At 43.5% G+C, this 25,628-nt stretch overlaps 1 protein-coding gene across 1 annotated transcript in view; it reads left to right on the top strand.

The window, feature by feature from the left end:
• Window positions 1-1,205: 1,205 nt before the first annotated feature.
• The window catches only part of LOC128569331 (myb/SANT-like DNA-binding domain-containing protein 3), a 154,020-nt gene continuing 129,597 nt past the window's right edge, over window positions 1,206-25,628 (top strand). Inside the window, exons 1-3 of the mRNA XM_053567517.1 lie at window positions 1,206-1,503; window positions 13,352-13,802; window positions 22,053-23,203. Coding sequence (XP_053423492.1) covers window positions 13,385-13,802; window positions 22,053-22,462 — 828 coding nt within the window. The 5' untranslated portion in view covers window positions 1,206-1,503; window positions 13,352-13,384 and the 3' untranslated portion in view covers window positions 22,463-23,203. Of the gene's footprint in view, window positions 1,504-13,351; window positions 13,803-22,052 lie in introns of the transcript that reaches the window.

Below are 25,628 nucleotides of genomic sequence, written 5' to 3'. Positions count from 1 at the left end.
CAAGAGCTTGAGGTTGCTGTGAGCTGTGACGCCACAGCACTCTACCAAGGGCGACAAAGTGAGACTCTCTCTCAAAAAAAAAAAAGTTAAACATAGAATTATCATATGACACAGCAATTCCACTCCCAGATATCTATCCCAAAGAACCAGAGAACTGGAAAGAGGTATTTAGACAAATACATGTATAGGCATGTTCAGAGCAGCACTGTTAACATCTGAAAGGTGGAAATAACCCAAATACCTATCAACAGATGAATAAATAAATTGTGGTATATACATATTGGGATATCATTCAGCCATAAAAAAAGAATTAAGCAGTGATCCATGCTACAACATGGATAAATCTTAAAACAGCTATGTCAAAGACGTTAGACACAAAAGACCACATATTATATGGATTCCATTTATATGAAGTATCCAGAAAAGGTAAATAAGAGAGATAAAATAGACCAATGGTTGCCCTGATCTGGAGGAAGGAGCCTGGGGATACACTGCTTAAAGGGCACAGGGTTTCCCTTTGGAATCATGGAGGTTTCAGAATTAGATAGAGGTAGTGGCTGCTCAACGTTATGAATGTAATAAGTGCCACTGAACTGTTCATTTTAAAGTGGTTTATTTGGTGTAATTTTTGTCTCAATTAAAAAAAAAAAAAGACTGCTCTGCTCTGTTCATGAAATCTTCCCAGTGGATCCAGAGTAAAAGAAACACCCAGACATCATGGTTGTGCAAGAGGCAAAAAAAAAAAAAAAAGTCTCTTGCCAGACAGTTGTTCGATCTTTTGTGCGTTCATCTCCACGCGCATTAATTCCCACTGAGTTGGCACTCAATGTCGGAGCCAGGTTTGGGGCTCTGGAGGGCAGAGTCCCGGCCTGGGGGAGCGGCACGTTCCGCAAATTAAAGAACCAAAGTCTGTGATAAAGTCAGCACAGGGGGCTTGGCCGTCCCAAATACCAGAGTCCCAAAAGAAAAGGGCCCGGTTCAGTCCTGGTGCTTGAACAGAACTAACTTGTGTCCATGGCCGCCAAATCTCTCCTGACAAATGCATTCTTTTGTTATTCGCAGAAATGAAACAGTTTTTCGGGCCCTTTCAGGAGCTCCCGGCAAAGGTGGGAAAAGAGAAGGAAATCAGCACAAAGGTGCCAGCAGGGGGACGTCAACAGCGGGGTCAGCGCGGACTGGCAGGTGGGCGGGGGACACCCGGCGCCCCGCCCCAGGCCCCCGGGGAGGCCGGCGGCCGCAGCGCTGGGAAGTGGAGACCGCGCGGGGCCGCGCTCCCGCGCTCTTCCGCGCCGACCCACCGGCGGGCGAGAGTGTGGCTCCGGGGCTTTGTGGCCGTGGCGCGCGCGGCGGGGCCTGGCCGGCCGGGGGCGCGCCGCCGCCGCCCGGTGCTCCGGAGCCCGCGGCCCTGCCGGCCCTCTGCCCGCGTGAGGAGCCCAGGCCGCCCGAGCTCGCGCCTCGCCGGCCCCTCCCCCGGTCGCCGCGGCCGCCGCGCCGCCGCTGCAGGTAGGAGGCTCCCGTGGCGGGCGGGCCGCGGCGGGGCGAGGGTGCGGGTGGGCGCGCGGGCCGTGCGTGCGTGGGCCGCGGGCCGGCATGGCGGGCGTCCGCGCCGGGCCGCTGCGACCCCCGCTCTGCGGGCAGGGCGCCGGGCGGCCGCTGGCGCGCCCAGCGGTGGGACTTGGTGAGTAGGGCCGGCCTGCTGCGTACAAAGCCCCAGGCGCGGGCCTCGGGGAGACTCAGCGGCGCACCGAGGCGCGGGGCGGGTGGGCTCTGGGCCCCCGGGCCGAGGGAGCCTCCTGGGAAGAACCCAGGTGACCTCAGTGCCTGTATCTACCCATCCGGGAGTCCCCACTGTGTGCCGGTGTGCTCCGCGTTTTTCCATACTTGTTTCTTTTAAGACTCCCCGATTGCCAGTCCTTGCGTGTAATGGGAGGGGTCCCCTACTTGCAGGATAAAGGCCGAGCCTTATATCCCTCCCGGGCTGACCTTGGGAAGGCGCCTTTGCTTTAAGCCTGGGCTGCTGTTTCTGTAAATGGGTACTTGGGCGGGGGATGGGGGTGGAGGCGTGGAGTACTACCTACCCGAAGGTTCTGTTGTGAAAGAAAATATATGTAAATGATAACAGCTAAATTCTGAGCACTTTCTATGTACCAAGCCCTTGGTGGTAAACACTTGGCATGAAATTTTATTAAATCATCCCACTGGTGTTATGAGGTTGCTACTGTAAATTGCACGAATAGTCTTTATTGAGGAGTAGGAAACCGCGAAGAATTTAGTCTCCCTATTTTGATTTAGGAGATTAGGTGTTTCTTAGGTGTGATAACATTTAAGATGACAAATGTTCCTGCAGTACTAAGCAGAGTGGTTATAGGTTGCAGGGATATATGTGTTGCACATTTAAAGCTGGAGGTAGAATAATACCAGGGCTAGGGGATGTGCGTTTCAACATGTGAGAAAAGATGGTTGTGTTTCCAAGAAAATTGTTGAATATTAATGCAAAAAACATAGTTTCTGAGTTAGGATTGAGGACTGCTATATAGTCTGGGGACAGAGAAAGACAAGGGGTGGGTTGGGGGAAGAGGAAGAATTCTGAAGCCCAGGAATAAGATATAGAGGAAGGGACATGGATTCACCCTGGACCCCAGCAGCATTGTGGACCGAATTCCATTCTTCCCTTAGAGACCAAGCTGGGTCATGAGGGATCCTGGGAGGTCTCTTCTTACTCCCAGGCCACGCCAAAAGTATTCAGCTGGTAATCAGGCCGCCTAAAATGTCCCTTCTCTCTTGAAACCTGTAATTCTTGTAATGTGTTTCAGGAGATGGGGATGCTGGACAGCCCTAAAGGTTGATAAGATGCTTAAAATGCGAAGGCCTGACTGATGTAAGAAAGGAGTGCGTTTGGAACACTGCTCACTTGGTTAGAGAAGCAGTGGGACTGAGGACATTATTTTGGATTTCAGTTTGGCATGGGGAGAACTAGAAGGCTTTGTCCCTGGAGAAGGAAGGCCCAGGGCCTGCACCTAAGGGAAAACCCAGTAGACAGCAGAGCTGAGGACTTTACCCTACCACCCCTGTAATGCCTAACAGACCGTTCAGTTCTTAGTGACCAAGGAGGCGTCCTTTCATCTCCAGATTTGTGATGATTTCTTACTTTATGTGCTGTGAAAGGCTGGGGGCTGGACTCAGGCACAGCTTTATCCCGAGTAAGCAGGAAAGGCTTCTTAGAGAAGGGTGTTGTGTTTTGTTTTGTTTTGTTTTTAAGCAGGTGTTGAAGCACAGGGTGTTTGGGTACATAGCTATGCTGACAGTAGGGAACACAATTCTCGGTGGAAAGGGCCGTTGCTTTGGAAAGATAGACAGTTTGGGGTTCCAGTCTTAGCTGTGCCATTTCTTACCTTTATCGGTTTTTTTCAGTGAGTATAAAATATGTTTTTCAGCATACCTGGCAGGGAGCTGAACAAGCGCTAGTACCATTTTCCCTATTCATGATAACATTCATTCAACAAATGTCTGCTGAGCACCAGTTGTGTGCTGAGTCATATGCTACATGCCGGGAATACAGAGATGAGTCAGAAATTATGTATTCCCTTAGGAATTTCCCAATCCAGTGAGGGAGAAGGACACAGCAAATTACAAACAATATGGGAAGTGCTACACTTCGTCATATACAACTGGCAGCAAGCTCAGAGAAGAGTGAATCATTCTCCATAGAGAACGCAGGGCCAGTCTTCCTCTAACACAGTGGGCATGAGACCTTACTTATGTGACTTCGAATAAGGTTTCGAATGACTTCCTAGCTTTGATCTCTTTTACCTTTGTCTTTGTGTGTATATAATTTGTAAGCTGCTTCAAAGCCTTTTTTTTTTTGAGGTAGAGTCTTACTTTGTTGCCCTTGGAATACCATGGTATCATAACTCACAGCAACCTCAAACTCTTGAGCTCAAGTGATCCTCTTGCCTCAGCCTCCCAAGTAGCTGGGACTACAGGCAACACCTGGCTGTTTGTTTTTTTTTTGTAGAGACAGAGTTTCACTTTATGGCCCTCGGTAGAGTGCCGTGGCCTCACACAGCTCACAGCAACCTCCAACTCCTGGGCTTAAGCGATTCTCTTGCCTCAGCCTCCCGAGTAGCTGGGACTACAGGCAAACACCTGGCTGTTTTTAGAGACAGGGTCTTGCTCTTGCTCAGGCTGGTCTCGAACTCCTGAGCTCAAGCAATTCACTTGCCTTGGCCTCCCAGAATGCTAGGATTGCAGGTGTGAGCCATCATGCTCCGCCCTGAAACCCATTTTGGAAGGAAGATGTTATACTGGTAAATAAACATAACAACCTGGGCATTCGTTGAAGAATGCTTCACAAAAATTACATGGGAGTTGAGCCTTGAAGTATGAAAATGGGCCCTTGGTGGAGCTTGGGGGAAAGGATTCCAGCCAGAGGAGTTTCCATGTACTCATAGATATGTAACACAGCAGATTCAGGGCATGAAGGTGAGTTTGCCCTGGTTAGGGTGAAAACTATGTGGAGGGTGTTGTGGGATGGTGGGTGGCGTATGCGCATGCAGCGCTGTAATCAGGATCCCATCCAGAAAAGCTTTGAATGTCGTGTGAGGAGTTTGGCCTTTATCGCTTCAGCTTCAGCCGTGAGAGAGATGTCAGTGGCTTGTGGTGCGATCACTGTTTCAGGAAGATGCCTCCTGTGGTTGTGTGGAGGAGAGGCTGGAAATTTGGGAGACCATTTTAGAGATTAGACAAAGGCAGTGAGAATGGGAGAAGAGGCGATGGATATTGAGGTAAAAGGTACCGTAGGTCTTGTTGACTAGTTGCAAAAAGATGGAAGAGCGAGTTGATGTTGTTTGGGGAAGCCAGGTTGATGTGGCTGATATTAGAAAGCGAGAGATTTGGGGCAAGGGAATCATGAGTGGCAGAGAATTGGAGCTTTCTGAGGTGCCCATAATGGATAGCGAGATATGGGATATGGCTGGTAGACAATTGGAAATATATTTGGTGCTAAGGAGGGAGGATGGGATCTGGAAGAGAGATTCTTATTCCTACTTTTTTTTTTTTTTTTCACAAACACTATGAGAATCTACAGTGCACTAAAGATACAAACAAAATGTAGTTCCACACCTCAGGAGCTCACCTTCAGAGAGGGGGTATGGACAGATGGCAGTGCAGAGTAATTCTCAGAGTGCTGCAGTGAGAGGTAAATACTTGATACCCTTGGCCTTGAGCAGATTTGAGAGCTGATGGTTGTAACTGAAGAGGTGGGAGTGGAGGAGAGTGTACTCAGTAGATGAGAAGCAGGCTGGAGTGGGAACACCTACGGAAGGGGACCTTCTGTATTTCAAAAGTGCTTTCTGTGGAGGATTCTTTAATAATGACTCCAAAGGCTTTGGTTTAGGATGGAGCTGTGGGGGAGGGGAAGGAAGGAGTCTGGGCTTTTAAGAGCCCTCAGCTGGGCTTAAGAGAGAGCAATGTGAGGGTGGGAGAGTGGGGGTGGGGCAGCCCTTGCCTTAAATACAAGGCTGGTTCGGCACACAGGCACACTCAGGCACAGATGGTGAAAATAAACACTGCCAAGTTACATGCAGTAGGTGGGCAAGGGAAGGGGAGGGAATAACACTAGAGCAGCGGTTCTCAACCTGTGGGTCACAACCCACAGGAACTGTATTAAAGGGCTGCGGCATTAGGAAGGTTGAGAACCACTGCACTAAAGGAAGCAAGTTCAGCGCTAGATCCAAGACTGGAAAGCCCTTGAAAAGAAAAGAGAGAAGGCAGAGAGCGCATGGATGCGTGGCCATCCTGGGCAGACAGATCTGAACATGTAATGTCTGATTACTCTCACCTGTGGATAAAGGCAGTCGTGAGGGCATCATGGTCAGACTGAGGCTTTTAAAACATTGGCATTGCTGCGTCCGTCCCTTTGGACTGTCATGGAATTTACAGGAAGCAGCTAGGAAATGATTATTTTGCGATAAATCCTTTGTAAAAGAAGAAACTTAAAGTAGTAGAATATCTAGCAGTAAGCAGTAAAAACAAAAATGTAGACAGCAGGCAGGTTGGTTCCACAGATATTTATTGAGTGCTTGCTGTGTACCAGTCATTCCTCCAGGAGCTGTAGTCAGTATGAGATTGGATCACCTGTTAGCCTTTTCACCTGCCACTACTGCACTTGCAGAGTTAACCCTGTGTGTGAGCCTTAAACAAAATAGCAAGATCATCTAGAGCTGAGATCACTTTGTTGTAATGTTCTCTTTCATTGGTCAGTAGCTCCGCTAGCTTCATAACTAATCAGAAAATACCATCTATGTGTCTTTCGCAGTGAACTGTGGAAATTAGGTTGTAGAAAAACCATCTCAGGGCAGTGCTAACATGGATTGCCAGCATTGGATGGTAGTTTTGAGAATTTCCACTTTGCCTTGGTTAATTTGATGATGAGGAAATAGCCAGGGAAGCAAGGGCATGTCCAGTGTCACAAAATGAGTGACAGAGTGGAGAAGAGTACCCTTAAGTTTTCAGCTATGTCATGGGGGAGGCTCAAGTTTACCTGACAAAAAGGGCATCTTGATGGTGAGGGGGCTCCAGGAGAGAACTTACGAGGAAAGGAGTTAAAAGTGGATTATCAAGCTTTGCTTTTAGACTTCTCTGTTACTGGGACTTACAAGCCCCTTGTTTTGCAGTGTGCCTTAGTTTCCTCAATCTAAAGTGAGAGAATTAGATCAAGGTCATTTTTGAGTTTAAAAGAAAGTTTATTTTTGAGAGGTTGTGTGAAGAGACAGGTGACAACCAGGATATCTTTTTAAAGCAAACTAATTACTCCTAACTAGTTGCCAGGCCTCCCTCACATTCCCTAGAGCTCACCCATTTCTGTAAATGTTAAATATTTCTGAATTTGTGGTCTTCCTTTGTATTTATGCTAATTCTAATTCTAATTTATTCTAGTTGGAACTAAGATTTCTGTTTTAGATCCCCCTAACCTTGGGGAAGTGTCTCCAGACACATCTCTGTCACTGCTTATTATCACACTGCCTTGTCAACAGCCTGTCCCCCAATTCCCACCCTGGGTTGTCTTCCCGGGACTGTGATCTCCTGGATATTACAGAATACCATTCTCTCTGAAGCTTGCACAGAGCGGGTGCTCCATGAATCTTCATGCGTCCTCCTTGCCTCCACTTTTTTTTTTTTTTTTTTTTTTTGAAACAGAACCTCAAGCTGTCAACCTGAGTAGCGTGCTGTGGCATCATAGCTTACAGCAACCCCCAACTCCTAGGCTCAAGTGAGTCTCCTGCCTCCACCTCCCAAGTAGCTGGGACTACATGTGCCTGCCACAATGGCCGGCTATTTTTTTGGTTGCAGCTGTCATTGGTGGGCCCAGGCTGGATTCGAACCCACCAGCTCAGGTGTATGTGGCTGGCGCCTTAGCCACTTGAGCCACAGGTGTCGAGCCTCCACTTTCTTTTCATCTCCTACCCTAGTGTGGACACACACACACATCCTGGTCATTTCTGTCTTTGATACAGGACGTGTGTATCTCCTCCTTTCCAGTAACATTGTCCCCACTCAGAGTCCAGGCCCTTTCTTCTCAATTATTTATGTGAATGATCTCCTTCAACTCTGTTCATATCCTATACATTCTTAAAGATCTGGCTCAAATGTCGTCTTATTCTTGAAGAATGCAAATTAACCTCTTCGTCTCCGAACACCAAGGTGCTTTGTCCTCTATTATGGGTTCTGTTTCAGTATGCCTCTTTGTTTTTTTTTTGCAGTATCTGGCCAGGGCTGGGTTTGAACCGCCACCTCTAGCATAGGGGGCCGGCGCCCTAATCCTTTGAGCCACAGGCACCACCCTCAGTATGACTCTTGTTCTGGTTGTCCCTTTATACTTGTCAGAACCCTTCAAAGGCTGTAAGGTTCAGCTTGTCCTTGTATCTCCCACATATTTTAGAGCTGTGCCAAGCCTTCGGCAGAAGTGTACTAAATATTTGTTGAATTGTGTGTGTATGAAATAAAGAGCCAATAAATTCTTCAATGTATATATATGGGAGCAGTTTAATTTGGGTAGCAAGGATGGAAAGAAGATGTATTGAAGGTCTAGCCTGTGGGTTTTTGGTTTTGTTTGTTTGGTTTTTTAGAGACAGGGTAGAGAGCATTGGCACAATCTCAATTGTGCCGTCTCCAACTCCTGGTCTCAAACAATCCTCCTCCCTCAGCTTCTTGAGTAGCTGAGACTACAGGTGTGCACCACCATACTTGGCTAATTTTTAATTCTTTTGTAGACATGGATGGGGTTTTGCTGTGTTACGTAGGCTGGTCTCCAACTCCTGGCCTCAATCAACCCTCCTACGTCATTCAGCCTCCCAAAGTGCTGGGATTACAGGCATGAGCCACTGTACCCAGCTAGTCTGTGCTGCTTTAATCACATTGCAAGACTATTGTGTAAGGAAAATCAGATAGAGTATGGGAGTTATTAGCCCCATTTCTCAGATGCAGCATCTAGAGGTTAATTGACTTGTCAAAGTCACACAACTGGGTGAATGCTAATGTGAGGGATTGAGCCCAGGTTTTCTGCATCCAGTGTCTTCATTAATTTCTCCTCATTTCACAGCAGTCCATTATTATCATGACTTCTGTCAGTTTTTAGTAGCAGAGCTCTTCCGTCATGGTGCCCATTCTGAGTATTAACTTCAGAGAACACCCATGCCACAAAGGAAACACACCTGTATTAAATGGTTACTAAGGGCCCACATTGTGATTGTCACTGGTCTATGTGTTAGACCACAACCACACATAGGACACTGTCTAGCAGAACAGACACGAAAGGCGATTGCTCAAGCAGAGCTGAGGGGTAGGGAAGGCCAGTTCATTTCTTTTTTTTTTTTTTTTGTAGAGACAGAGTCTCACTTTTTATGGCCCTCGGTAGAGTGCTGTGGCCTCACACAGCTCACAGCAACCTCCAACTCCTGGGCTTAAGCAATTCTCTTGCCTCAGCCTCCAGAGTAGCTGGGACTACAGGCGCCCGCCACAACGCCCGGCTATTTTTTTGTTGCAGTTCGGCCGGGGCCAGGTTTGAACCCGCCACCCTCAGTATATGGGGCCGGTGCCTTACCGACTGAGCCACAGGTGCCGCCCAATGTTTTTTTTTTTTTTTTGTGGTTTTTGGCTGGGGCTAGGTTTGAACCTGCCACCTTCGGCATATGGGACCAGCGCCCTACTCCTTGAGCCACAGGCACCACCGGCCAGTTCATTTCTAATAAAAGATGATGTGGGCTCGGTGCCTGTGGCTCAAGTGGCTAAGGCGCCAGCCACATATACCTGAGCTGGCGGGTTCAAATCCAGCCTGGGCCCGCCGAACAACAATGACAACTGCAAACAAAAAAAAATAGCCAGGTGTTGTGGCGGGCTCCTGTAGTCCCAGCTACTTGGGAGGCAGAAGCAGAAGAATCGCTTGAACCCAGGAGTTGGAGATTGCTGTGAGCTATGATGCCACAGCACTCTATCCAGGGCCACAGCTTAAGGCTCTGTCTCAAAAAAAAAAAAAACTAAAAAAAGGATGGTGTGGCAGGGAAGGCTTGTTATATTGTCATCTATAATCGATTAAGGACATTGCTGAATAGTTTTAATCTAGAATGTACTTTCTATCCTAGACATTTCCATTAATAAGCTTTTCCGGGAGATCTCTTATTTTGGGAAGTGTTTGTTTAACTGCTCAAGTGGAATGTCAACATTTCCCAGAGGCATGGACCATTTTAAAGCTCCATAAGATTTCTCCAGTTACTTTCCAAACATACAATCTTAACAGATTAACAGCAGAAATTATTTCAGAGCTCTCATTAGAGTGAGAGATGTACACTTCGTGGGGGGACTGTGAACCCTAGGATTCAGAAAAAGAGGGAGGAAGTGATGGAGAGAGGAGAAGAGTCAACAAATTGAAAGTGGACAGAAGCAGGCCCTGCTGAGCCCCAGCTGCCCTACCCTAGGACCTTTCGGTGCTGACAGTTAGAGAGCTAATGGCTATAATTTGAGCCGGTGGAATCGTGGCTGCCACTAGGTCTGAAAGAAGAACCCCAGAGCAGAGAGGAGCATGGGCACTGGGGTCAGACCTGGCTAAGACCACGTAGTGTCTGTGTGACCACACTAAGTTACTGAGCCATAGTTTTCTTATCAGGGAAATGGGAATAATAATTGGCGAGTGGAGATAAACAGCCTACTTCATGAGGTTGTTGGGAATCCATAGGGAACCTTTGGGGTACAGTGGCTCATGTCAGAGTCCCTTTATAGCTCTGCAGAATGTAACCACAGGGCCCGGGGAGGCCTGCTGTTCTACGAAATTAAACAAAGTAAATTGGTAACTCTGGATTTACTTAGCTAGTGATTAAATAACATTTTAGTTAATAGGCTGTTAATGGTCCCCAGGTGTTGGTAATTCTGAGTATTTGCTTTTGAGAGCAGTTGTATAATTTTTTCTGGTACTTTAATATATTTTTTTTCCACAGAAAATATTCCAGTGTAACAAATGATCCTCTCAGGGGCTGTTTTGGAGAGGATTAATGATACAGTGCATATCGAACATTTGGTATAGTGTCTAACCCACAGTAAGGGCTCAATAAAAGTTATCTGCTATTATAATATGTTTTTGCTCTTATTTGAGACTCAACTGACCCCATTTAGACCAAGATTCTTTGCGAAACTTAGACTCCCCACCAAATCCACTACCACCTAGTGGCAGGTAGTGGTACTGCACGCATTGTGGAGAAAAATCATGAAATTGCTTGGAATTAATTCCATGTAATTTCAGTCCCATCAAATATCACAGGGACTTTGTTCAGTCAAAGCATGTTTTATTTTCTTAAGAGCTGAAATTCATGTGTAATTAATCGAGGAAGTGATATTTTTCACCTCCATAGTTGGCATAGGATTAAAAAAAGGGTTAATAGCAAGAGTAAATGAAATGGGGAAATGGACACGCTCATGTGCTGTTAGTAGAAATGGAAATGGACTGCCATTTTACAAAGACAAGCTGGTGATTAACATAAGTGTTAAGTATTTTCATCTTTTGTGGCAGCTGTTCCTCTTCTAGGACTCTCTTAAAAAAGATAGAAAAAAAGATTTATTTAGAAAGTATATGTCTGTGTGTATACACATTATATATAGATTATATATAATAGCCTTACATATAATAGAAGAAAAGAGGGATCATCTTTCTTATTTATGAATCAGATTTCTCAATCCTTGTAACCGTGATTCTTGAAAAAACAGGGCCCAAGGAAAGTAGGCATATGGTCATCTGGGGCAGAGGAGCTGGCTGAGGGAATTGGATCAGAATCTGCTCTGGGAGCTGCAAAGTTTAAAAGATTCAGCGTACCTATTGATTTTTATAATAAAAACTACAGAAAATAAAGTTGAACATAGACATCTTGGCAGATAGAGATAATATAGATGAGAAATTATACAGGGCTTTTATTAATAAATTTCAGTTAGGGGAACATTGACTTACAGGGAATAGAAGTACTGATAAAGGCAAAAAAAAATTAATTTGGGACCTTTGGGGATGATGAAGGAGCCTGGATTGGTGTCATAGTATAGGTATTAGAACAACATGGTCAAAGCACAGGCCTGGGAGTTTAGAGGCACAGGGATATATCCTCAAAGGTAAATGTTCCTTTGTCTAGTTTTGCTTTGGAACTGAAGGTCAAATCACCTTCGAAGTGTCTAAATCTCTCTATCTGATACCTGATGTGTCCAGTATGCCTATGAAGCTGGTACCTGGTATTTGGAGAAACTGGTCACCCTGGTACATCATTCTAACAAGTTTTGGGATGAGGTGGTGTGTAATGAGAGAACCTAATCAGGATCTACCACCCTTGTGTAAAGCCTGCATTTCTTGGCCTCTATTTCAAGGCTCTGTGATCTGGCCCTATCCCCTCCAGCCTAGTCTAAAACAGACTTCAGCCACTCAACAACTACAGTAACCCCTCCTTAGGCGTAGTATGTGAAGAGCTGGCTTATAAAGTATTATTTTAAATCAGTGTACCATAAATTTAAAAGCCACTGCCTTCCCCCCCTAACTTTTCATTATGAAATTTTCAAACATACATGTATGTAAAGATTAAGAAAATAACTTAATCATCTCTGATTTCAGATTGTTCAATTCTTGGCTAGTGGGACTTCTTTTGAGTTGGCTCCTAATTCTTTTGATAGGGTTGGTCAGTTTTAAATGGACTGTGTCATCAGTACCTTGATGGTTGCCTATTACTGTGAAAAGTCAGTGGCTTGAAGAATATAAGAAGGACTGGAAGCACATTGGCCTTTTCTGACAAGGGAAATATACAGTGTTTACTGTACTGTTGCAGTCAGTATTGCTTAGCTACATTTTCACCTTAACATATTTGGGACATTAATTTTATGGGAAGCTTCTAAAAGGTGGGAAGAGTGTGGAGTCCTAAAATGCACATAGGTTTCATACAGTTCACTGGAATAAGATATTTACTAAGCACCTGTTGTGTGAAAGATGCTGACTCTGCACTGTGGAGGTTGGCAAGGTGACTTAAGAGAGTCAAGGTGAGAGCCGCAAGAGATAGTTGTGGAAAGATACTAAGAATACCAGACTATTAGGGTGGTTCAGCTTCTGGACTTTTCATGTTGCCACCATTGTGATCTTATACAATCCACTTTACCTTTCCAACCTTTAGTTCCCACAACTCTAAAGGGGAGAACTGGATTCAACCTCTAAGAACCCACACCCTTTCGCTTCTGAAATTATATAAATTATTTACATAGGATTGTATACTTTTAATTGTGGCCCTTAGACCTCAGGGATCATAGACTCTAACCTCTCATTTTAAAGATGAAGCTGAGATTGCTTAAGGTCATAGACACAGTGATGGAAATGTCAGGTCTTTTGGAGTGATTTCTTGTTGAATCTGATATTTGATAGTATTCACATCATCCATTATATTTGATTAAATACTGGCTTCTCCTGTCTTTCTTGAGAAAGTTGTTTCTTTCCAAAGGTGCCTTATGATTTGGAGGAATAATCAATTCCCTAACATTAAGCCGAAAGAAATTAAGAGTTCCTCATAGATGGTCAACTTTTTGTTTGTTGCTCTTATATGCCGGATACTCCCAGTATGGCTAAAAAAAAAGGACCTACTAGGAAATCCACTTTGAAGTAAAACCCCATTTCTGAATATTTTCCTGAGTTCTGAATGTTAGAATTCAACATTAATAGAAAAGAAAGCACTGTATTTCAGACAAAAGAGTCAAGTCAATGATTAAGCTTAAGTGATTTGGAGGTGTGTGTGTGTGTTGTTGCTTTTTGCTGGAGTTTATAATTATTGTTTCAAACTTCCTTTGACAGGATAGCTGACGGCCAGGAGAAATAGAGTGGAAAATGCAAAACAACGAAATTATAAAACCTGCCAAATACTTCTCAGAATTGGAAAAGAGCATTTTGCTTGCTTTAGTAGAAAAGTACAAATATGTGCTGGAGTGTAAGAAAAGTGATGCTCGAACTATTGCCCTCAAGCAACGTACCTGGCAAGCGCTTGCCCACGAGTACAACTCCCAGCCAAGCGTGTCACTGCGGGATTTCAAACAGCTGAAGAAGTGTTGGGAGAACATCAAGGCTCGGACCAAAAAAATTATGGCCCATGAAAGGAGAGAGAAAGTAAAACGTAGTGTCAGCCCGCTTCTGAGCACCCACGTCTTAGGGAAGGAGAAGATTGCCAGCATGCTGCCGGAGCAGCTCTACTTCCTGCAGAGTCCTCCCGAGGAGGAGCCGGAGTACCACCCTGACACTGCGGCCCAAGGTACAGGTTCCTGGCGCCAGTGTGCATGCTTGCACTGGGCTCCATTCTGACATTTCCATTTAAAACCCTTCACGCCTGTAATCCTAGCACTCTGCAAGGCCAAGGTGGGAGGATTCCCTTGAGCTCAGGAGTTCAAGACCAGCCTGAGCAAGACAGAGACTCCATCTCTACTAAAAATAGAAAAATTAGGCGGTTAGCCGGGTGTTATGGGAGATGCCTGCAGTCCCAGTTGCTCAGGAGGGCCTGTCTCTGAGGCTGAGACAGGAGAATCGCTTGAACCCAGGATTTTGAGGTTGCTATGAGCATCAAGCCTGGGGCAAAAGAGACTGTGTCTCAAAAATAAGTAAATAGGCTCGGCGCCTGTGGCCCAAGCAGCTAAGGTGCCAGCCACATATACCTGAGCTGGCGGGTTCGAATCCAGCCCCGGCCCGCCAAACAACCAGAAAATAGCCAGGCCTTGTGGTGGGTGCCTGTAGTCCCAGCTACTTGGGAGGCTGAGGCAGGAGAATCGCTTGAGTCCAGGAGTTGGAGGTTGCTGTGAGCTGTGTGATGCCACGGCACTCTACCCAGGGCAACAGCTTGAGGCTCTATCTCAAAGAAAAAAAAATTAAATAAATAAATAAAATAAAAATCCTTCATTTTGAAGGAACTTCTAAAAAAAGAAACTTTCACGTCAAACTTGCTTTTCCTAATTCAAGATCTCAGGACATTGAAAATCATATAATAAAGATAAAAATGGTTGTTTATATCCTTATGTTCTCTGCCTTAGAGAGTTTATTTTTACTTACACATAAGGAAAAATAAGGGACTGCATTAATAGTTGTTATTAATCAGGTATACTTCAGTTGCTTATCTCAACTTGTCTCATATATAAGGATGATTTGATGAGGATTTGCATTCATTCACTATCTTACTTTTTTTCAAAAAAATATTTTTGGGCGGCACTTGTGGTTCAGTGAGTAGGGCACCGGGCCCATATATGGAGGGTGGCAGGTTCAAACCCGGTCCCTGCCGAACTGCAACAAAAGATAGCTGGGCGTTGTGGTGGGCGCCTGTAGTCCCAGCTACTCAAGGAGGCTGAGGCAAGAGAATCGCCTAAGCCCAAGAGCTGGAGGTTGCTGTGAGCTGTGATACCATAGCACTCTACCTAGGGTGACACAATGAGACTCTGTCTCTAAAAAAAAAAAAAATTTTTTTTGAGGACCTATTATGTGCAGAGCACTTCGTTAAGTCACTCAAAATGCCATTCTGAAAGAATGAACTGTTTCAAACCTTAAAAATTAAGTACAGAGAATAGCATAGCAGACACTAAGTTAGTATTTATCCACATTAAAAACCAGCATTTCTACCCATTATAATGTCGTGATCCACTGTTTTGGTTTGTGAGACTTTAGGGATCTTGAGAAATTCTGGAAAAAATTAATTTTAATATGCTTCCATTGAAAAGAGAACAATATGTCACACATACTTTTTAAGGAAGGAAAAGACTGTCATATAATCAAGAATGCAATGATAGCTTCAAAAGGTTAGAACGAAGGGGCTATTGCTAGCTCTCCAGGCAAGGAGAGGGTGGAAATGCATATAGATAAATTTTCAATAATTCCTGTCTCTTTTCAGACAGGGGTAGCCAGTTTATAGAAAGGTTCGTTGCAGTTTGTGGAAAACAGACCTTGAAGCAGAGGAAGGTTTCTGGTTGGGGGCCAGAACATTGCTCAGAAGCTGCTCCAGCAAACACTTGCCCAGAAGAATCTGGTTCTTGGCTTGCAGGATGAGAAATCACTTGTCATTGTCCCCAGATTTAGACTGAGCTCTGAGGAACTGGCTCTTGTTAATTAAAAGTTACAAGAAACTGTCTAAAACCAAGAGTGGTATCTGTGTAGAGTGAAAAAGGTAATTACTCAGTGGACCAAATACGTGTTTTTGATTAGTACCTTTTCCCTCCCATAGGCAGATGATCCTGAGGGGCTAAATTATGATCAAAAGTTTGCTTGTGAATCATTTGACCAAGGTTAAGTCTGGGGAGCCAGTTGGGTAACCATAGCAGTTAACCTCATGAACCTCGTGCCTCGTTTTCCACTCTAGGAGCCTTATACTGGGTTTTGGTTCTTGAGTTCCTAAGGCAGGTAGCTCCTTGCAGTGCTTGTATGGGCACTGCCAACTCTCTCCCCCCACCCCCTTCTTGCTGTTTCTGCTAATTGACAATGTCATTGCTTTGGAGGTGTTTATGGGTTCAGCCAGTTACCACTCCCATCTTGCTGGCCTCTGAGCCATTCAATTTCTGTGAGGGAGAGGTGCTGGAGGAGGGAGGGGGGTGCATCACCAGGGCTACTTTTCACAGGGCTTGTATGCCCTGGGAGATGTTGCCGAGGAACATGCTGGTGTGCCCTGTTCAGTTTGCAAATCCGTGATCAGGATTATTGCGCACTGATTTAGTGGGGTTCTCCTTAGGGCTTGGACAGTCTTATTTTAACATTTTTAAATTCTGAGGTGGGATCTAGAAAGTTCATCTCACTTTTTTTTTTCTCTTTCTTTTTTGGGAAAGATGTAATTCATTAAATCATAAACATAATTTATAAACTTCCAGAAAGAAGGGAATGAGTATGAATTTTCAGTGGCTTTCCTGTAGGGACATTTATTAGAGACTCATTGTAAAAGAGATTCATTTCAAATCGGATGCTTGTACATATATGACACTGGAGATTTCCCTTTTTGCTGGTGATCATTAAAGTTCGGCCAAATAATGCCTACTTCTATGTCTAGGTCGCATCTGAAGGGCAGTGGGGGACTGTGGTGCTTTGTCAGTTAGGAAGTATGTCCAAAGTAATCTGTTAATATTGGTAGTTAAGGTACTAGAACTCTTTCTGTACATTAAAACAGCCTTGACTTTATTTCACTCATTTTACATTTCACATTTTCTTGAAAAAAGAAAAAGAAGGCTGGAATTGTCACTCAGTACTTCTGGGACTTGATGGGGAAAACAAGACTGAAAATCTGCTACAGGGTTATGGCCCTAATTTATCATGTGTATTTGACAGATGGACTCTGTGTGTGTGTGTGTTTTTACCTTTGTTTTTATAATGCTGTTCTGTTCAGCATAGTAGCCATAAGCCACATGGGGCTAATAAATACTTCAAATGTGGGTAGACAAAAATGAGATGTGCTGTAATTGTACATAATATATTTTGAGGACTTAATACCCAAAAAATATTTCATTAATTTTATGTTGACCTCTCTCCCCTCCTCTCCTCTCTCTTCTCTCTCTCTCTCTCTCTCTCTCTCCCCCTCTCTTTTTCCTCTCTCTCTCTTCTTTTCTCTCCTCTTTGGTGCTGCTCTGCTGCATTCCTCCCTCACCAATAAAAATCTTTTGTACCAAAAAATAAATAAATAAATAAATTTTATGTTGATTACATATTAAAATAATATTTTAGATATATTGGATTAAAAAGTATATTCCCAAAATTACTTTTACCTATTTCTTTTTACTTTTCTAATGTGGCTGTAAATACACTTAAAATTGTATAAATAGCTTGTGTTTTTTTTTTTTTTTTTGAAACAGAGTCTCACTGTTACCCTTGGTAGTGTGCTATGGCATCACAGCTCACAGCAACCTCAGACTCTTGGGCTTAAACGATTCTCTTGTCTCAGCCTCAAAGTAGTGGGACTACAGGCACCTGCCACAACGCCTGGCTATTTTTTAGAGATGAGGTCTCGCTCTGGTTTAGGATGGTCTTGAACTCGTGAGCTCAGGCGAACCACCTGCCTCTGCCAGAGTGCCAGGATTACAGGCGTAAGCCACCAGGCTGGCTCCCTTGTGTTACTTTTTTATTGGACAACACTGTTTCAAAATCTTACAAGGTATCTGTTACAGAATTAGGTACCCATAAATTTGTTGGAATTTATTTTAAAACTGTTAAACAGAAAGGAGCCTAGTAGTACTCCACTAGAGGCCTCCCTCCAGCTACTTTTTGGTGTCATCTCGATCACCATGCCCTGGGTATTCTTAGCTTTGTCAATGACTTTCTTAAAATATACACCCGTATTTAAACACAGTGGTCTTAAAATTTAAGTATAACACTTGAGATAGTGTTTTTTTTAAAAAAACAGTATTTTCCCCTTACATATATTAATAAAACTATTTACACTTTGTGGGTTTTATTTAAAGCTTTCACACTTAATTTGGCTTTCACACTTAATCTTCCATTATCTTGGGGGAATAGGGGCGCAGAACACACCAAGGAAGCCAACATAATTTGCTACGAGTGGCTAGCGGGGTAGGAAGACCCAAGGTCAAATACATTTGAGAAAACTAAGCTTTGGAGTAACACTGGAATGCCTCAGGAGAATTTATAAAAATTTTAATGCTATTATTTCTGTGCTATAAAGCTGTGTATGTAGCTGTGCTATAGTTTCCGTTCATACTAATTGAATAGTATGAACGTTTCTTTAAAAATTACATTATTATTACTGTTTAACTGAATCTTATTCTTTTGGGGTAGGAACCCAGAGACTGAGGGCTGAGTTCTATTTCCAGTCCTGGCACACCAGCCTCCCGTCTGTGAAAAGTCCCTCGTTTGTGTTAGCTATTTACTTATTCCCTTTCTACCCCCGTTCCCCACTTTAATTCTCTTCTCCTGCACCTGAGTCATTCTAATAGGCTAGTGTATTCTTTCACATGTTTTGTGTGCACATATTCATTTAGATGGATTTAAATTTGTTCTATAATTACCGTTTTTCTGCCTTTTTCACTTAGAATAATGCTTCTAAGATCAATTTTGCAGTATGTAAATCTGTTTCTTTTAGCTAATATATTACATTCTATAATACGCATCTACACATCTTAATTTGTGCATTTTCCTAGTTAGTCCTGTTTCCTATGTTCTGTTGAGAATAGCTGCAGTTTGGCCTCTAGTTTCCTTCCCATCCTTTTGCTGCCATGGTATGCTTTTTCTGCTGATACTAAACTTCTTTCAATTGCCCAAGTGAAAGAATATTTCCTTGGCTGTGTTGTCTGGTTCCAGGAACGCTTGTGGGCCTTCCTACTCTTTTTGCATAAGATTGTTGTTTTCTACTTCAGGTGGTCCATTCCACCTGTGAGCGGGATTACACGGTATGTGTTGGCAGCAGGGTGCTATTCCCAGACTAGTCTCCTTCCAGTTAAGCCTTCCCTTCTGAATACTAACTTTCATTCATTGGACCTACTGTTTGTGTGAATGTTAATTAACTATTCCATTGGGCTTCTGTAGTTTTAAGCGTCATCTTTTGCCAGAGTCTTCTCAAGAAGCCTGGCATTTTTCCTTTAAAATTTGTGTATTAGTACACGTTTAAACTAAAAAGAATAGTTTGAAAGTAGACAAAGTTGTGCTTCTGCACACAAACACACTGTCTTAATGTTCATGGCTCTAGAAATTTGGAGATCAAAATGCAGACTGTATACCCATATTCTTGATAATAGATGGTTTTATAGTGGATACAATTTGGAGGCTGCATTTTAAAATACATAAGTGATCAGCTGAACAAGTGGAATAGCGGCAGACTGAATATTATAGTGGTTAAGCTTGGATCATGCAGATTTAGATTAGAATCCTATTTCTTTCAACTAGCCAAATGACCTTGGACGTTGTATTTGACTTTCTATGATAATTCCTCCCTCAGAGGGTTGATAGAAGGATTAGATGAGGTAATGCTATTAAAGCACCAGACTAGTACTTGGTTAGCTGCCCAGAAAATGGTAGCTACTGTCATCAGCACCATCAGATCCCCAAAGCCAGGAATTGTTGACATAAAGATGAGCAAGTGGAAATTGGGAGAGACAGCATTGTGAAGGGATGAACATTAAGGACTCAGAGTATCCAGAACGATCCCCTAGAGTGAAATTTAAAAAGAAAAAGTGATCGGAGGTACCAAAAATTGTCTAATGTGTCTAGTCTTCAGAAAAGACGTTGTCGCTGGGCGGCGCCTGTGGCTCAGTGAGTAGGGCGCTGGCCCCATATGCCGAGGGTGGCGGGTTCAAACCCAGCCCCGGCCAAACTGCAAAAAAAAAAATAGCCGGGTGCTGTGGCGGGCACCTGTAGTCCCAGCTACTCGGGAGGCTGAGGCAAGAGAATCGCTTAAGTCCAGGAGCTGGAGGTTGCTGTGAGCTGTGTGACGCCACAGCACTCTACCAAGTGCCATAAAGTGAGACTCTGTCTCTACAAAAAAAAAAAAAAGAAAAGACGTTGTCGGATCTAAAACTAGAAAGTAAGCAGGTAAGGTAAAGCTCTTCACAGTTGACTGTCACATCTGAGGGGCCCTAGCCTCAGTCTTGACCCTTCCCCATTTCTTGGTCCTGTGTCTCAGTCCCATTCTTTTTCTGTAGTTGGGCTGCAGTGGGAGGGATGTGACCCACTGAAGACATCTTGCCCACACACATCTCTTACATGTCCCGCACTGGACCAGAGCCTGTGCTGAGTTCTCCACGGGGATGAAGAAGACGCAGTCTCTGCCAAGGTGGCCCAAGAGGCAAAGGGAGCATGGAAACATCTAGTTGAGACCAGAGCTTTTGGAGTTGGGGAAGACTCCTGACGAGACACTTTCATTCTCTGGATGGCACGGAAGTAGTCTTCTTTTTTGATCTCTTCCAAAAGTGAAAAATTTTTAACCTTTTCTCTAATCTTAATTAGGAACTAGTTATAGTTGTCTTTACCCCTCAGAGTGAAATAATTAAACAGTAGCTATTTTCCTTTTATTATTGCTGTATTACAAATTAGGTTTCCCCCAGTAGACATTAACCTTCCCGGCGTCTCATTTTCCAGAGTAATGGAGTGGATGTAATAATATAATCAATGCTGTTAATAAATTGATACTGTTTTTCTCCAAGGAAAAGATTCTCATTATTGGGAATGTAAAGCTTCTCAACAAAGCCTTCGAGTCAGAGCTAGAAGACTCCAGGGGTTAGTGGAGTTAGTGGTTTCCTTATTGCAGCTCCCTAGTGGACCTACCAGAGTGATATCCTTTTGCACTCATATATTCTTTTTCTTTTGTATTCAAGTGTTCAGCCAATACATATTTACGAGGCTTCCTTTGTATATCAAGCAAAGTAACTGGAATCCAAGGATAAAAGAAACAATAAGTAATGGTGGCACTATACTAGTGTGTGTTAAGCGTTATAGCCAAAGCAACTCGGACATACAGAGAAAGGAGAGAGCTAAGGTCTTATAGACAGGTGGCATTGGTCCTGAATATGTAGGAGTGGGGGTGTTGAGAAAGGAAGGCTGGAATGAGTTGGGGGGACAGATAATCCAAGCAAAAAGAACAGTGAGACTTAGAGGTATAACAAAGCATGACCTTTTAAAGAATGTGAGTAGTCTGTAGTAGGATTAAAGGGTATATGAGGGTATTTTGAAGAGTAAGGCAAGATAGATAAAGGAAAGTTGGAGCCAGGTTTTGAGGTTGCTTAGGGTGTATTGAGAGCCAGAGATGGGAGCCCCAGAGAGACAGGTAACAGGGAGAAACGGTTAACAAGTGAATGGAACAGGACGCTCAAGAAGAAGCAAGGAAGCTGTAGAGTAGTAGAGAGCATGGGTTCAGAAGCTAACAGAAAAGAAATTTCAAGATTGTCAAATGTCAGGGAAGAATTAAAAGGGGCATTGAAAAGCGTCCTTGGTGTCAGGTGACTATTGACCCCAAATGGTTGTGCTGGAAGTAACAGACAAATGCAGGAGATTAAAGAGAAATTGTATGTGAGGATGGTAAGACAGGGAGTACAGACTCATCTTTCAAAGAAGAACATTCAAAGAAGAACATCTTTGTCCAGGGTAAGGAGCAACACCTGCAACTAGGAAACAGCAATGGCACTCTTGCAAAGATTGAACATAAGTGTTTGTGAGAAGCTGACAAAGGGTGAGCAGGCCAACACTGGCTTCACATTGTGGTCTTGTGTTCATCAGAGTCTGGCACATTTCAGTTTAGAATTTATATTAACAAGGGCTCCAATTCTTGATAAGTGTGGTCTCTGACCACGCGAGTCCCATACTTAAAAGTTCCAGAGATGACATAGTGAAGCCCCTTATCATAATTTTTTAAGGAAATATCTCTTTTAATTTATAGGTTTTTAAAAGTCAAGTGTGGCGAGGGTACCTGTAGATGTGAAGGCAGGAGCAGACACTATTTTAGATACATACTGTATTGAGGCCCCTGTCATTTGAAATAGGATTGATTTTTTTTTCTCTGCTTGTAAAATCTTTGAACATGTTTTCTGCTACTGTTTTTCAGAATCATTTGCTGTTTCAAATAGAGAACTGTGCGATGATGAGAAAGAGTTCATTCATTTTCCAGTATGTGAGGGGACCTCTCAACCTGAACCCTCGTGTTCAGCTGTCAGAATAACAGCCAATAAAAACTACAGGAGCAAAACTTCTCAGGAAGGTGCTTTAAAAAAGATGCATGAGGAAGAACACCATCAACAAATGTCCATCTTACAACTGCAGCTGATACAAATGAATGAGGTGCATGTGGCCAAAATCCAGCAGATAGAGCGAGAGTGTGAGATGGCAGAGGAGGAACACAGGATAAAAATGGAAGTTCTCAATAAAAAGAAGATGTATTGGGAAAGAAAACTACAAACTTTTACCAAGGAATGGCCTGTTTCCTCATTTAACCGGCCCTTTCCCAATTCACCGTAAGACTTTGGGGGTGGCTCTCTTGTAATTAATCTGTGTTGGCAAAGAAAGTCTGGAACATGAACTCGCGGTCCGTAACCTGTAACAGCTACAACTAGGAAAATTAGAGTGGTAATAGTCACTTATCTAAGAATACATTCAGGTAAACAGCTGAACCCTATTTACCCCTTAAGTGGCAAAGAAGCTGTTATAGTCTTCTGAAAATTATCACTATGAGTGCTATAATTCTGAATGTAATGTCTCTTAATTAGAATTCATACAAGAACCATGTGTGAGTGTTGTTGTATTTTTTTAATCAAATGCAAGTGTGACTATAAAGGAGTGTGGCTGATTTTTTTTTTTTTTTAAACAGCAGAACTTTTCTATCCAAATGAATGCCCTTCCATCAAAATCAGCTGTTCTGGGAGGCTACACATGTCTCCAGTGATGATGCTGTTGCTCAGAACTTGCTAGAGGTCTTTAGGGAACCCCCTTAAGAGCTACAGCACCTTTTTTACTTTTTGGGCGCCATCCTCTGAGTGTGGATTTTCTGTTTTTCAACAGCCCAACATTTAGAAGGGTATTTTCTAATGTGAATCATAAACTGCCTTTTCAGGCCTTTCCCCAAAGAGGAGTTCTAAATAATATCTCCAACCGTGAAGCTTTGCTGGAACTAGGGTGTGACTAACTACTTTGAAGGAGAAATGTTCGTTTAGATTTCTACATTCTGTTATGTTTGCTTTATTAAAAAAAGACTTGCAATTGTATAGTCACACTGTGTATGTTTTTTAAAGGGGCTACCTTCCTCTGTAGCGTCCTCCCAACTATGTACATCTGAGTTAAGGGTTTTCAGTCTTTAGCGACTAAAACCTAACGAAAGGCCCTTCCCTCACTGTGCTCCTGGTGCTAGCCAATAGTAATGCCTTGTAGTTGGCATTACTTGGGCTTTGCAGGAATCTATTACCAACATACTTGGAGGTAGGAGTTGATAAATGGATGTCTTAGTTGAGCTGTGATACGGCTTCTTCTGGAGCCTAATGTCAAAAACAACCCTGGGAGCTGGAGACAGCAGTAGCTGGAAGCAGCAAAGTGTCACTTAAGTGCCAAGGCAGATCAGCAAATTTCTGAGAATGAGATTTCAAGGCTGTGTGGTGGGCAAGGAGGAGTATGTTGCAGAGTTTATATAAAGGATGGGGAGTCAGGACCTGAATTTTAACCTTGGCTCTGCCTCAAGTTGGTTTGTGACCATGAGTAACTCCTTTTAATCTTTGGTATGGTATTTCCTGTCCATGAAACGGGAGTGGGGCTAGATAATGTTCAAAGTCTGCCCCAACTCTGGCTGTGGTGTGGTCGGTACAGTGGGTACTGCCTACATGTGAGAGTTGTCTGGAGGGCAGGGGTCGACAGTAAGAGAAGGTTTACTGCCATGACTGAGCGTCTGTCCTTCATAATTTTGGAATTTGGACCCTGAGGACTGTAAGTTCAGTAAGGTACAGATACACTTGCTATTTATGTACTGCATAAAACTTAAATGGATATGAATCTATTTTATACACTGAGTCATATTTTAAATATCTTAGAGGAACTGGTTATTTGAAGGAACCTTGTGAACACTAGTCTTCTGTGAAAGGAAGGATTCTTTTGTAAGGATTTATGTTCTTAATTTAGTTTTTGCCAAATGGACCTTTTAGAGAATGAAGCGTCTGGATGAAATCCAAGCTTCAGTGGTTTGTGGAAGACAGAACCTGACTTCGCATGCTTGGCTACCCCCTTCAGGATTAGGACAGGGAACAGCAGGCCCTAAATATACACATGCACTAGGAAAAAAGATTGCCTTTGCTTCACCTAGCGATCATGTAAAACTCTCCATAACATGCAGATTCTGGAAAGGGGCCTGAGATTCTGCTCTGCACAAGCTCCTAGTTTGTGCCAGTTCTGTTTGGTCACCACACTTCTGAGCAGCAAGATTTTGGAGGACCCTATGCAGTTTTTATTTATTATTCTCAAAAAATCGGGGGTTAGTTGTTTACAGTGGTGCTAAGTATCGTTCTCCCAGAATTTACGACTTAACCACACAAACAACAATGTAGAACAACACAAAAAATGTGCACACAGAAGTATATTTTAATGGAAATATAAAAGCATCAAGCTAATTCCTAACTGAATAAATAAAGGATAATTAAACCAGCAGCCTAAAGCTGCTCTACTGTTAATGGTATTTATGAGTTTATAACAGTAGTTTCCAACCTTGACTATGCATTAGAAACAGTATTTTATAAGTAATTAGTCCCGCTGGGTCTCACTTCCAGAGGACTCTGATTCAATTGGGCTAGGTTGAGAACTTGTCCTATGTATTTTTCAGGAGCTTTAGAGGGGATTATGGTGTGTAATTGGGGTTGAAAACCACTGAGGTTCATAAATGTGTCTCATTTGATTCTTAATCCTGTGAGGCCAGGCGGTAGTAAGGAAATGATATGCAGAGAATCACACTTGATGTCAACTAATGAATGGCAAAGAACAACCTTGGTCCCAAGCTTCTTGATTCCAAATATACAGCCCTACCCGCCTGCCCTTGACACATTCCTTGAAGCTCTATCATGAACTTGTTTTGTCCTGAGGACCACATCTCATTACAGAGAACTTGTTCTTGTATCTCCATTTCAATTTTGACAGTTTCTTACCTGAGGTGAAAAAGCAATAACCATTTCTTGGTAGGTGCTATAGGAAGTAGAATGGTAAATATTAAGACACGGTTCACCATCTTCCACCCTGCCAAATTATGGACACAGCACAGTGAGGGAGGTAAGGCTCGTGTACAGCTGCTGTCGTATACTTGATGAGCGCATGCCTTCAAGTACAAGGAGAGAGCTAAGCTTGAAGGAAGGCCTCCCAGGAGAGGTGGCATTGGAACTAAGTCTTCAGAGTTGGCATTTTGGCAGGTGGAGATTCAGAAAGTAGATGAACTTCATTAGATGCAAGGTCCCACTGAAGAGTCAAGATGATCAGACACGTAATTGGGAGGTAGTGAGAGCAGGGGAGAATTCCCAAATTGGGCAGCAATGCTATCAGAATTGTGCTCCAGGAGGAAGAGTAGAAGATGAACCGAGTGGAGAGACTGCTGGAGTTGGGACTACCAGGTAGGAGGGTTTGACCCTGGTTAGGGTGAGATGAAAAGGGGACCCAGAGAAAG

The sequence above is a fragment of the Nycticebus coucang genome, chromosome 2 (genome assembly GCF_027406575.1).
Source record: "Nycticebus coucang isolate mNycCou1 chromosome 2, mNycCou1.pri, whole genome shotgun sequence".
Taxonomy (NCBI): domain Eukaryota; kingdom Metazoa; phylum Chordata; class Mammalia; order Primates; family Lorisidae; genus Nycticebus; species Nycticebus coucang.
The sequence above is the reverse complement of the archived record's forward strand: the minus strand, read 5'-3'. Positions and strand labels throughout refer to the sequence as shown.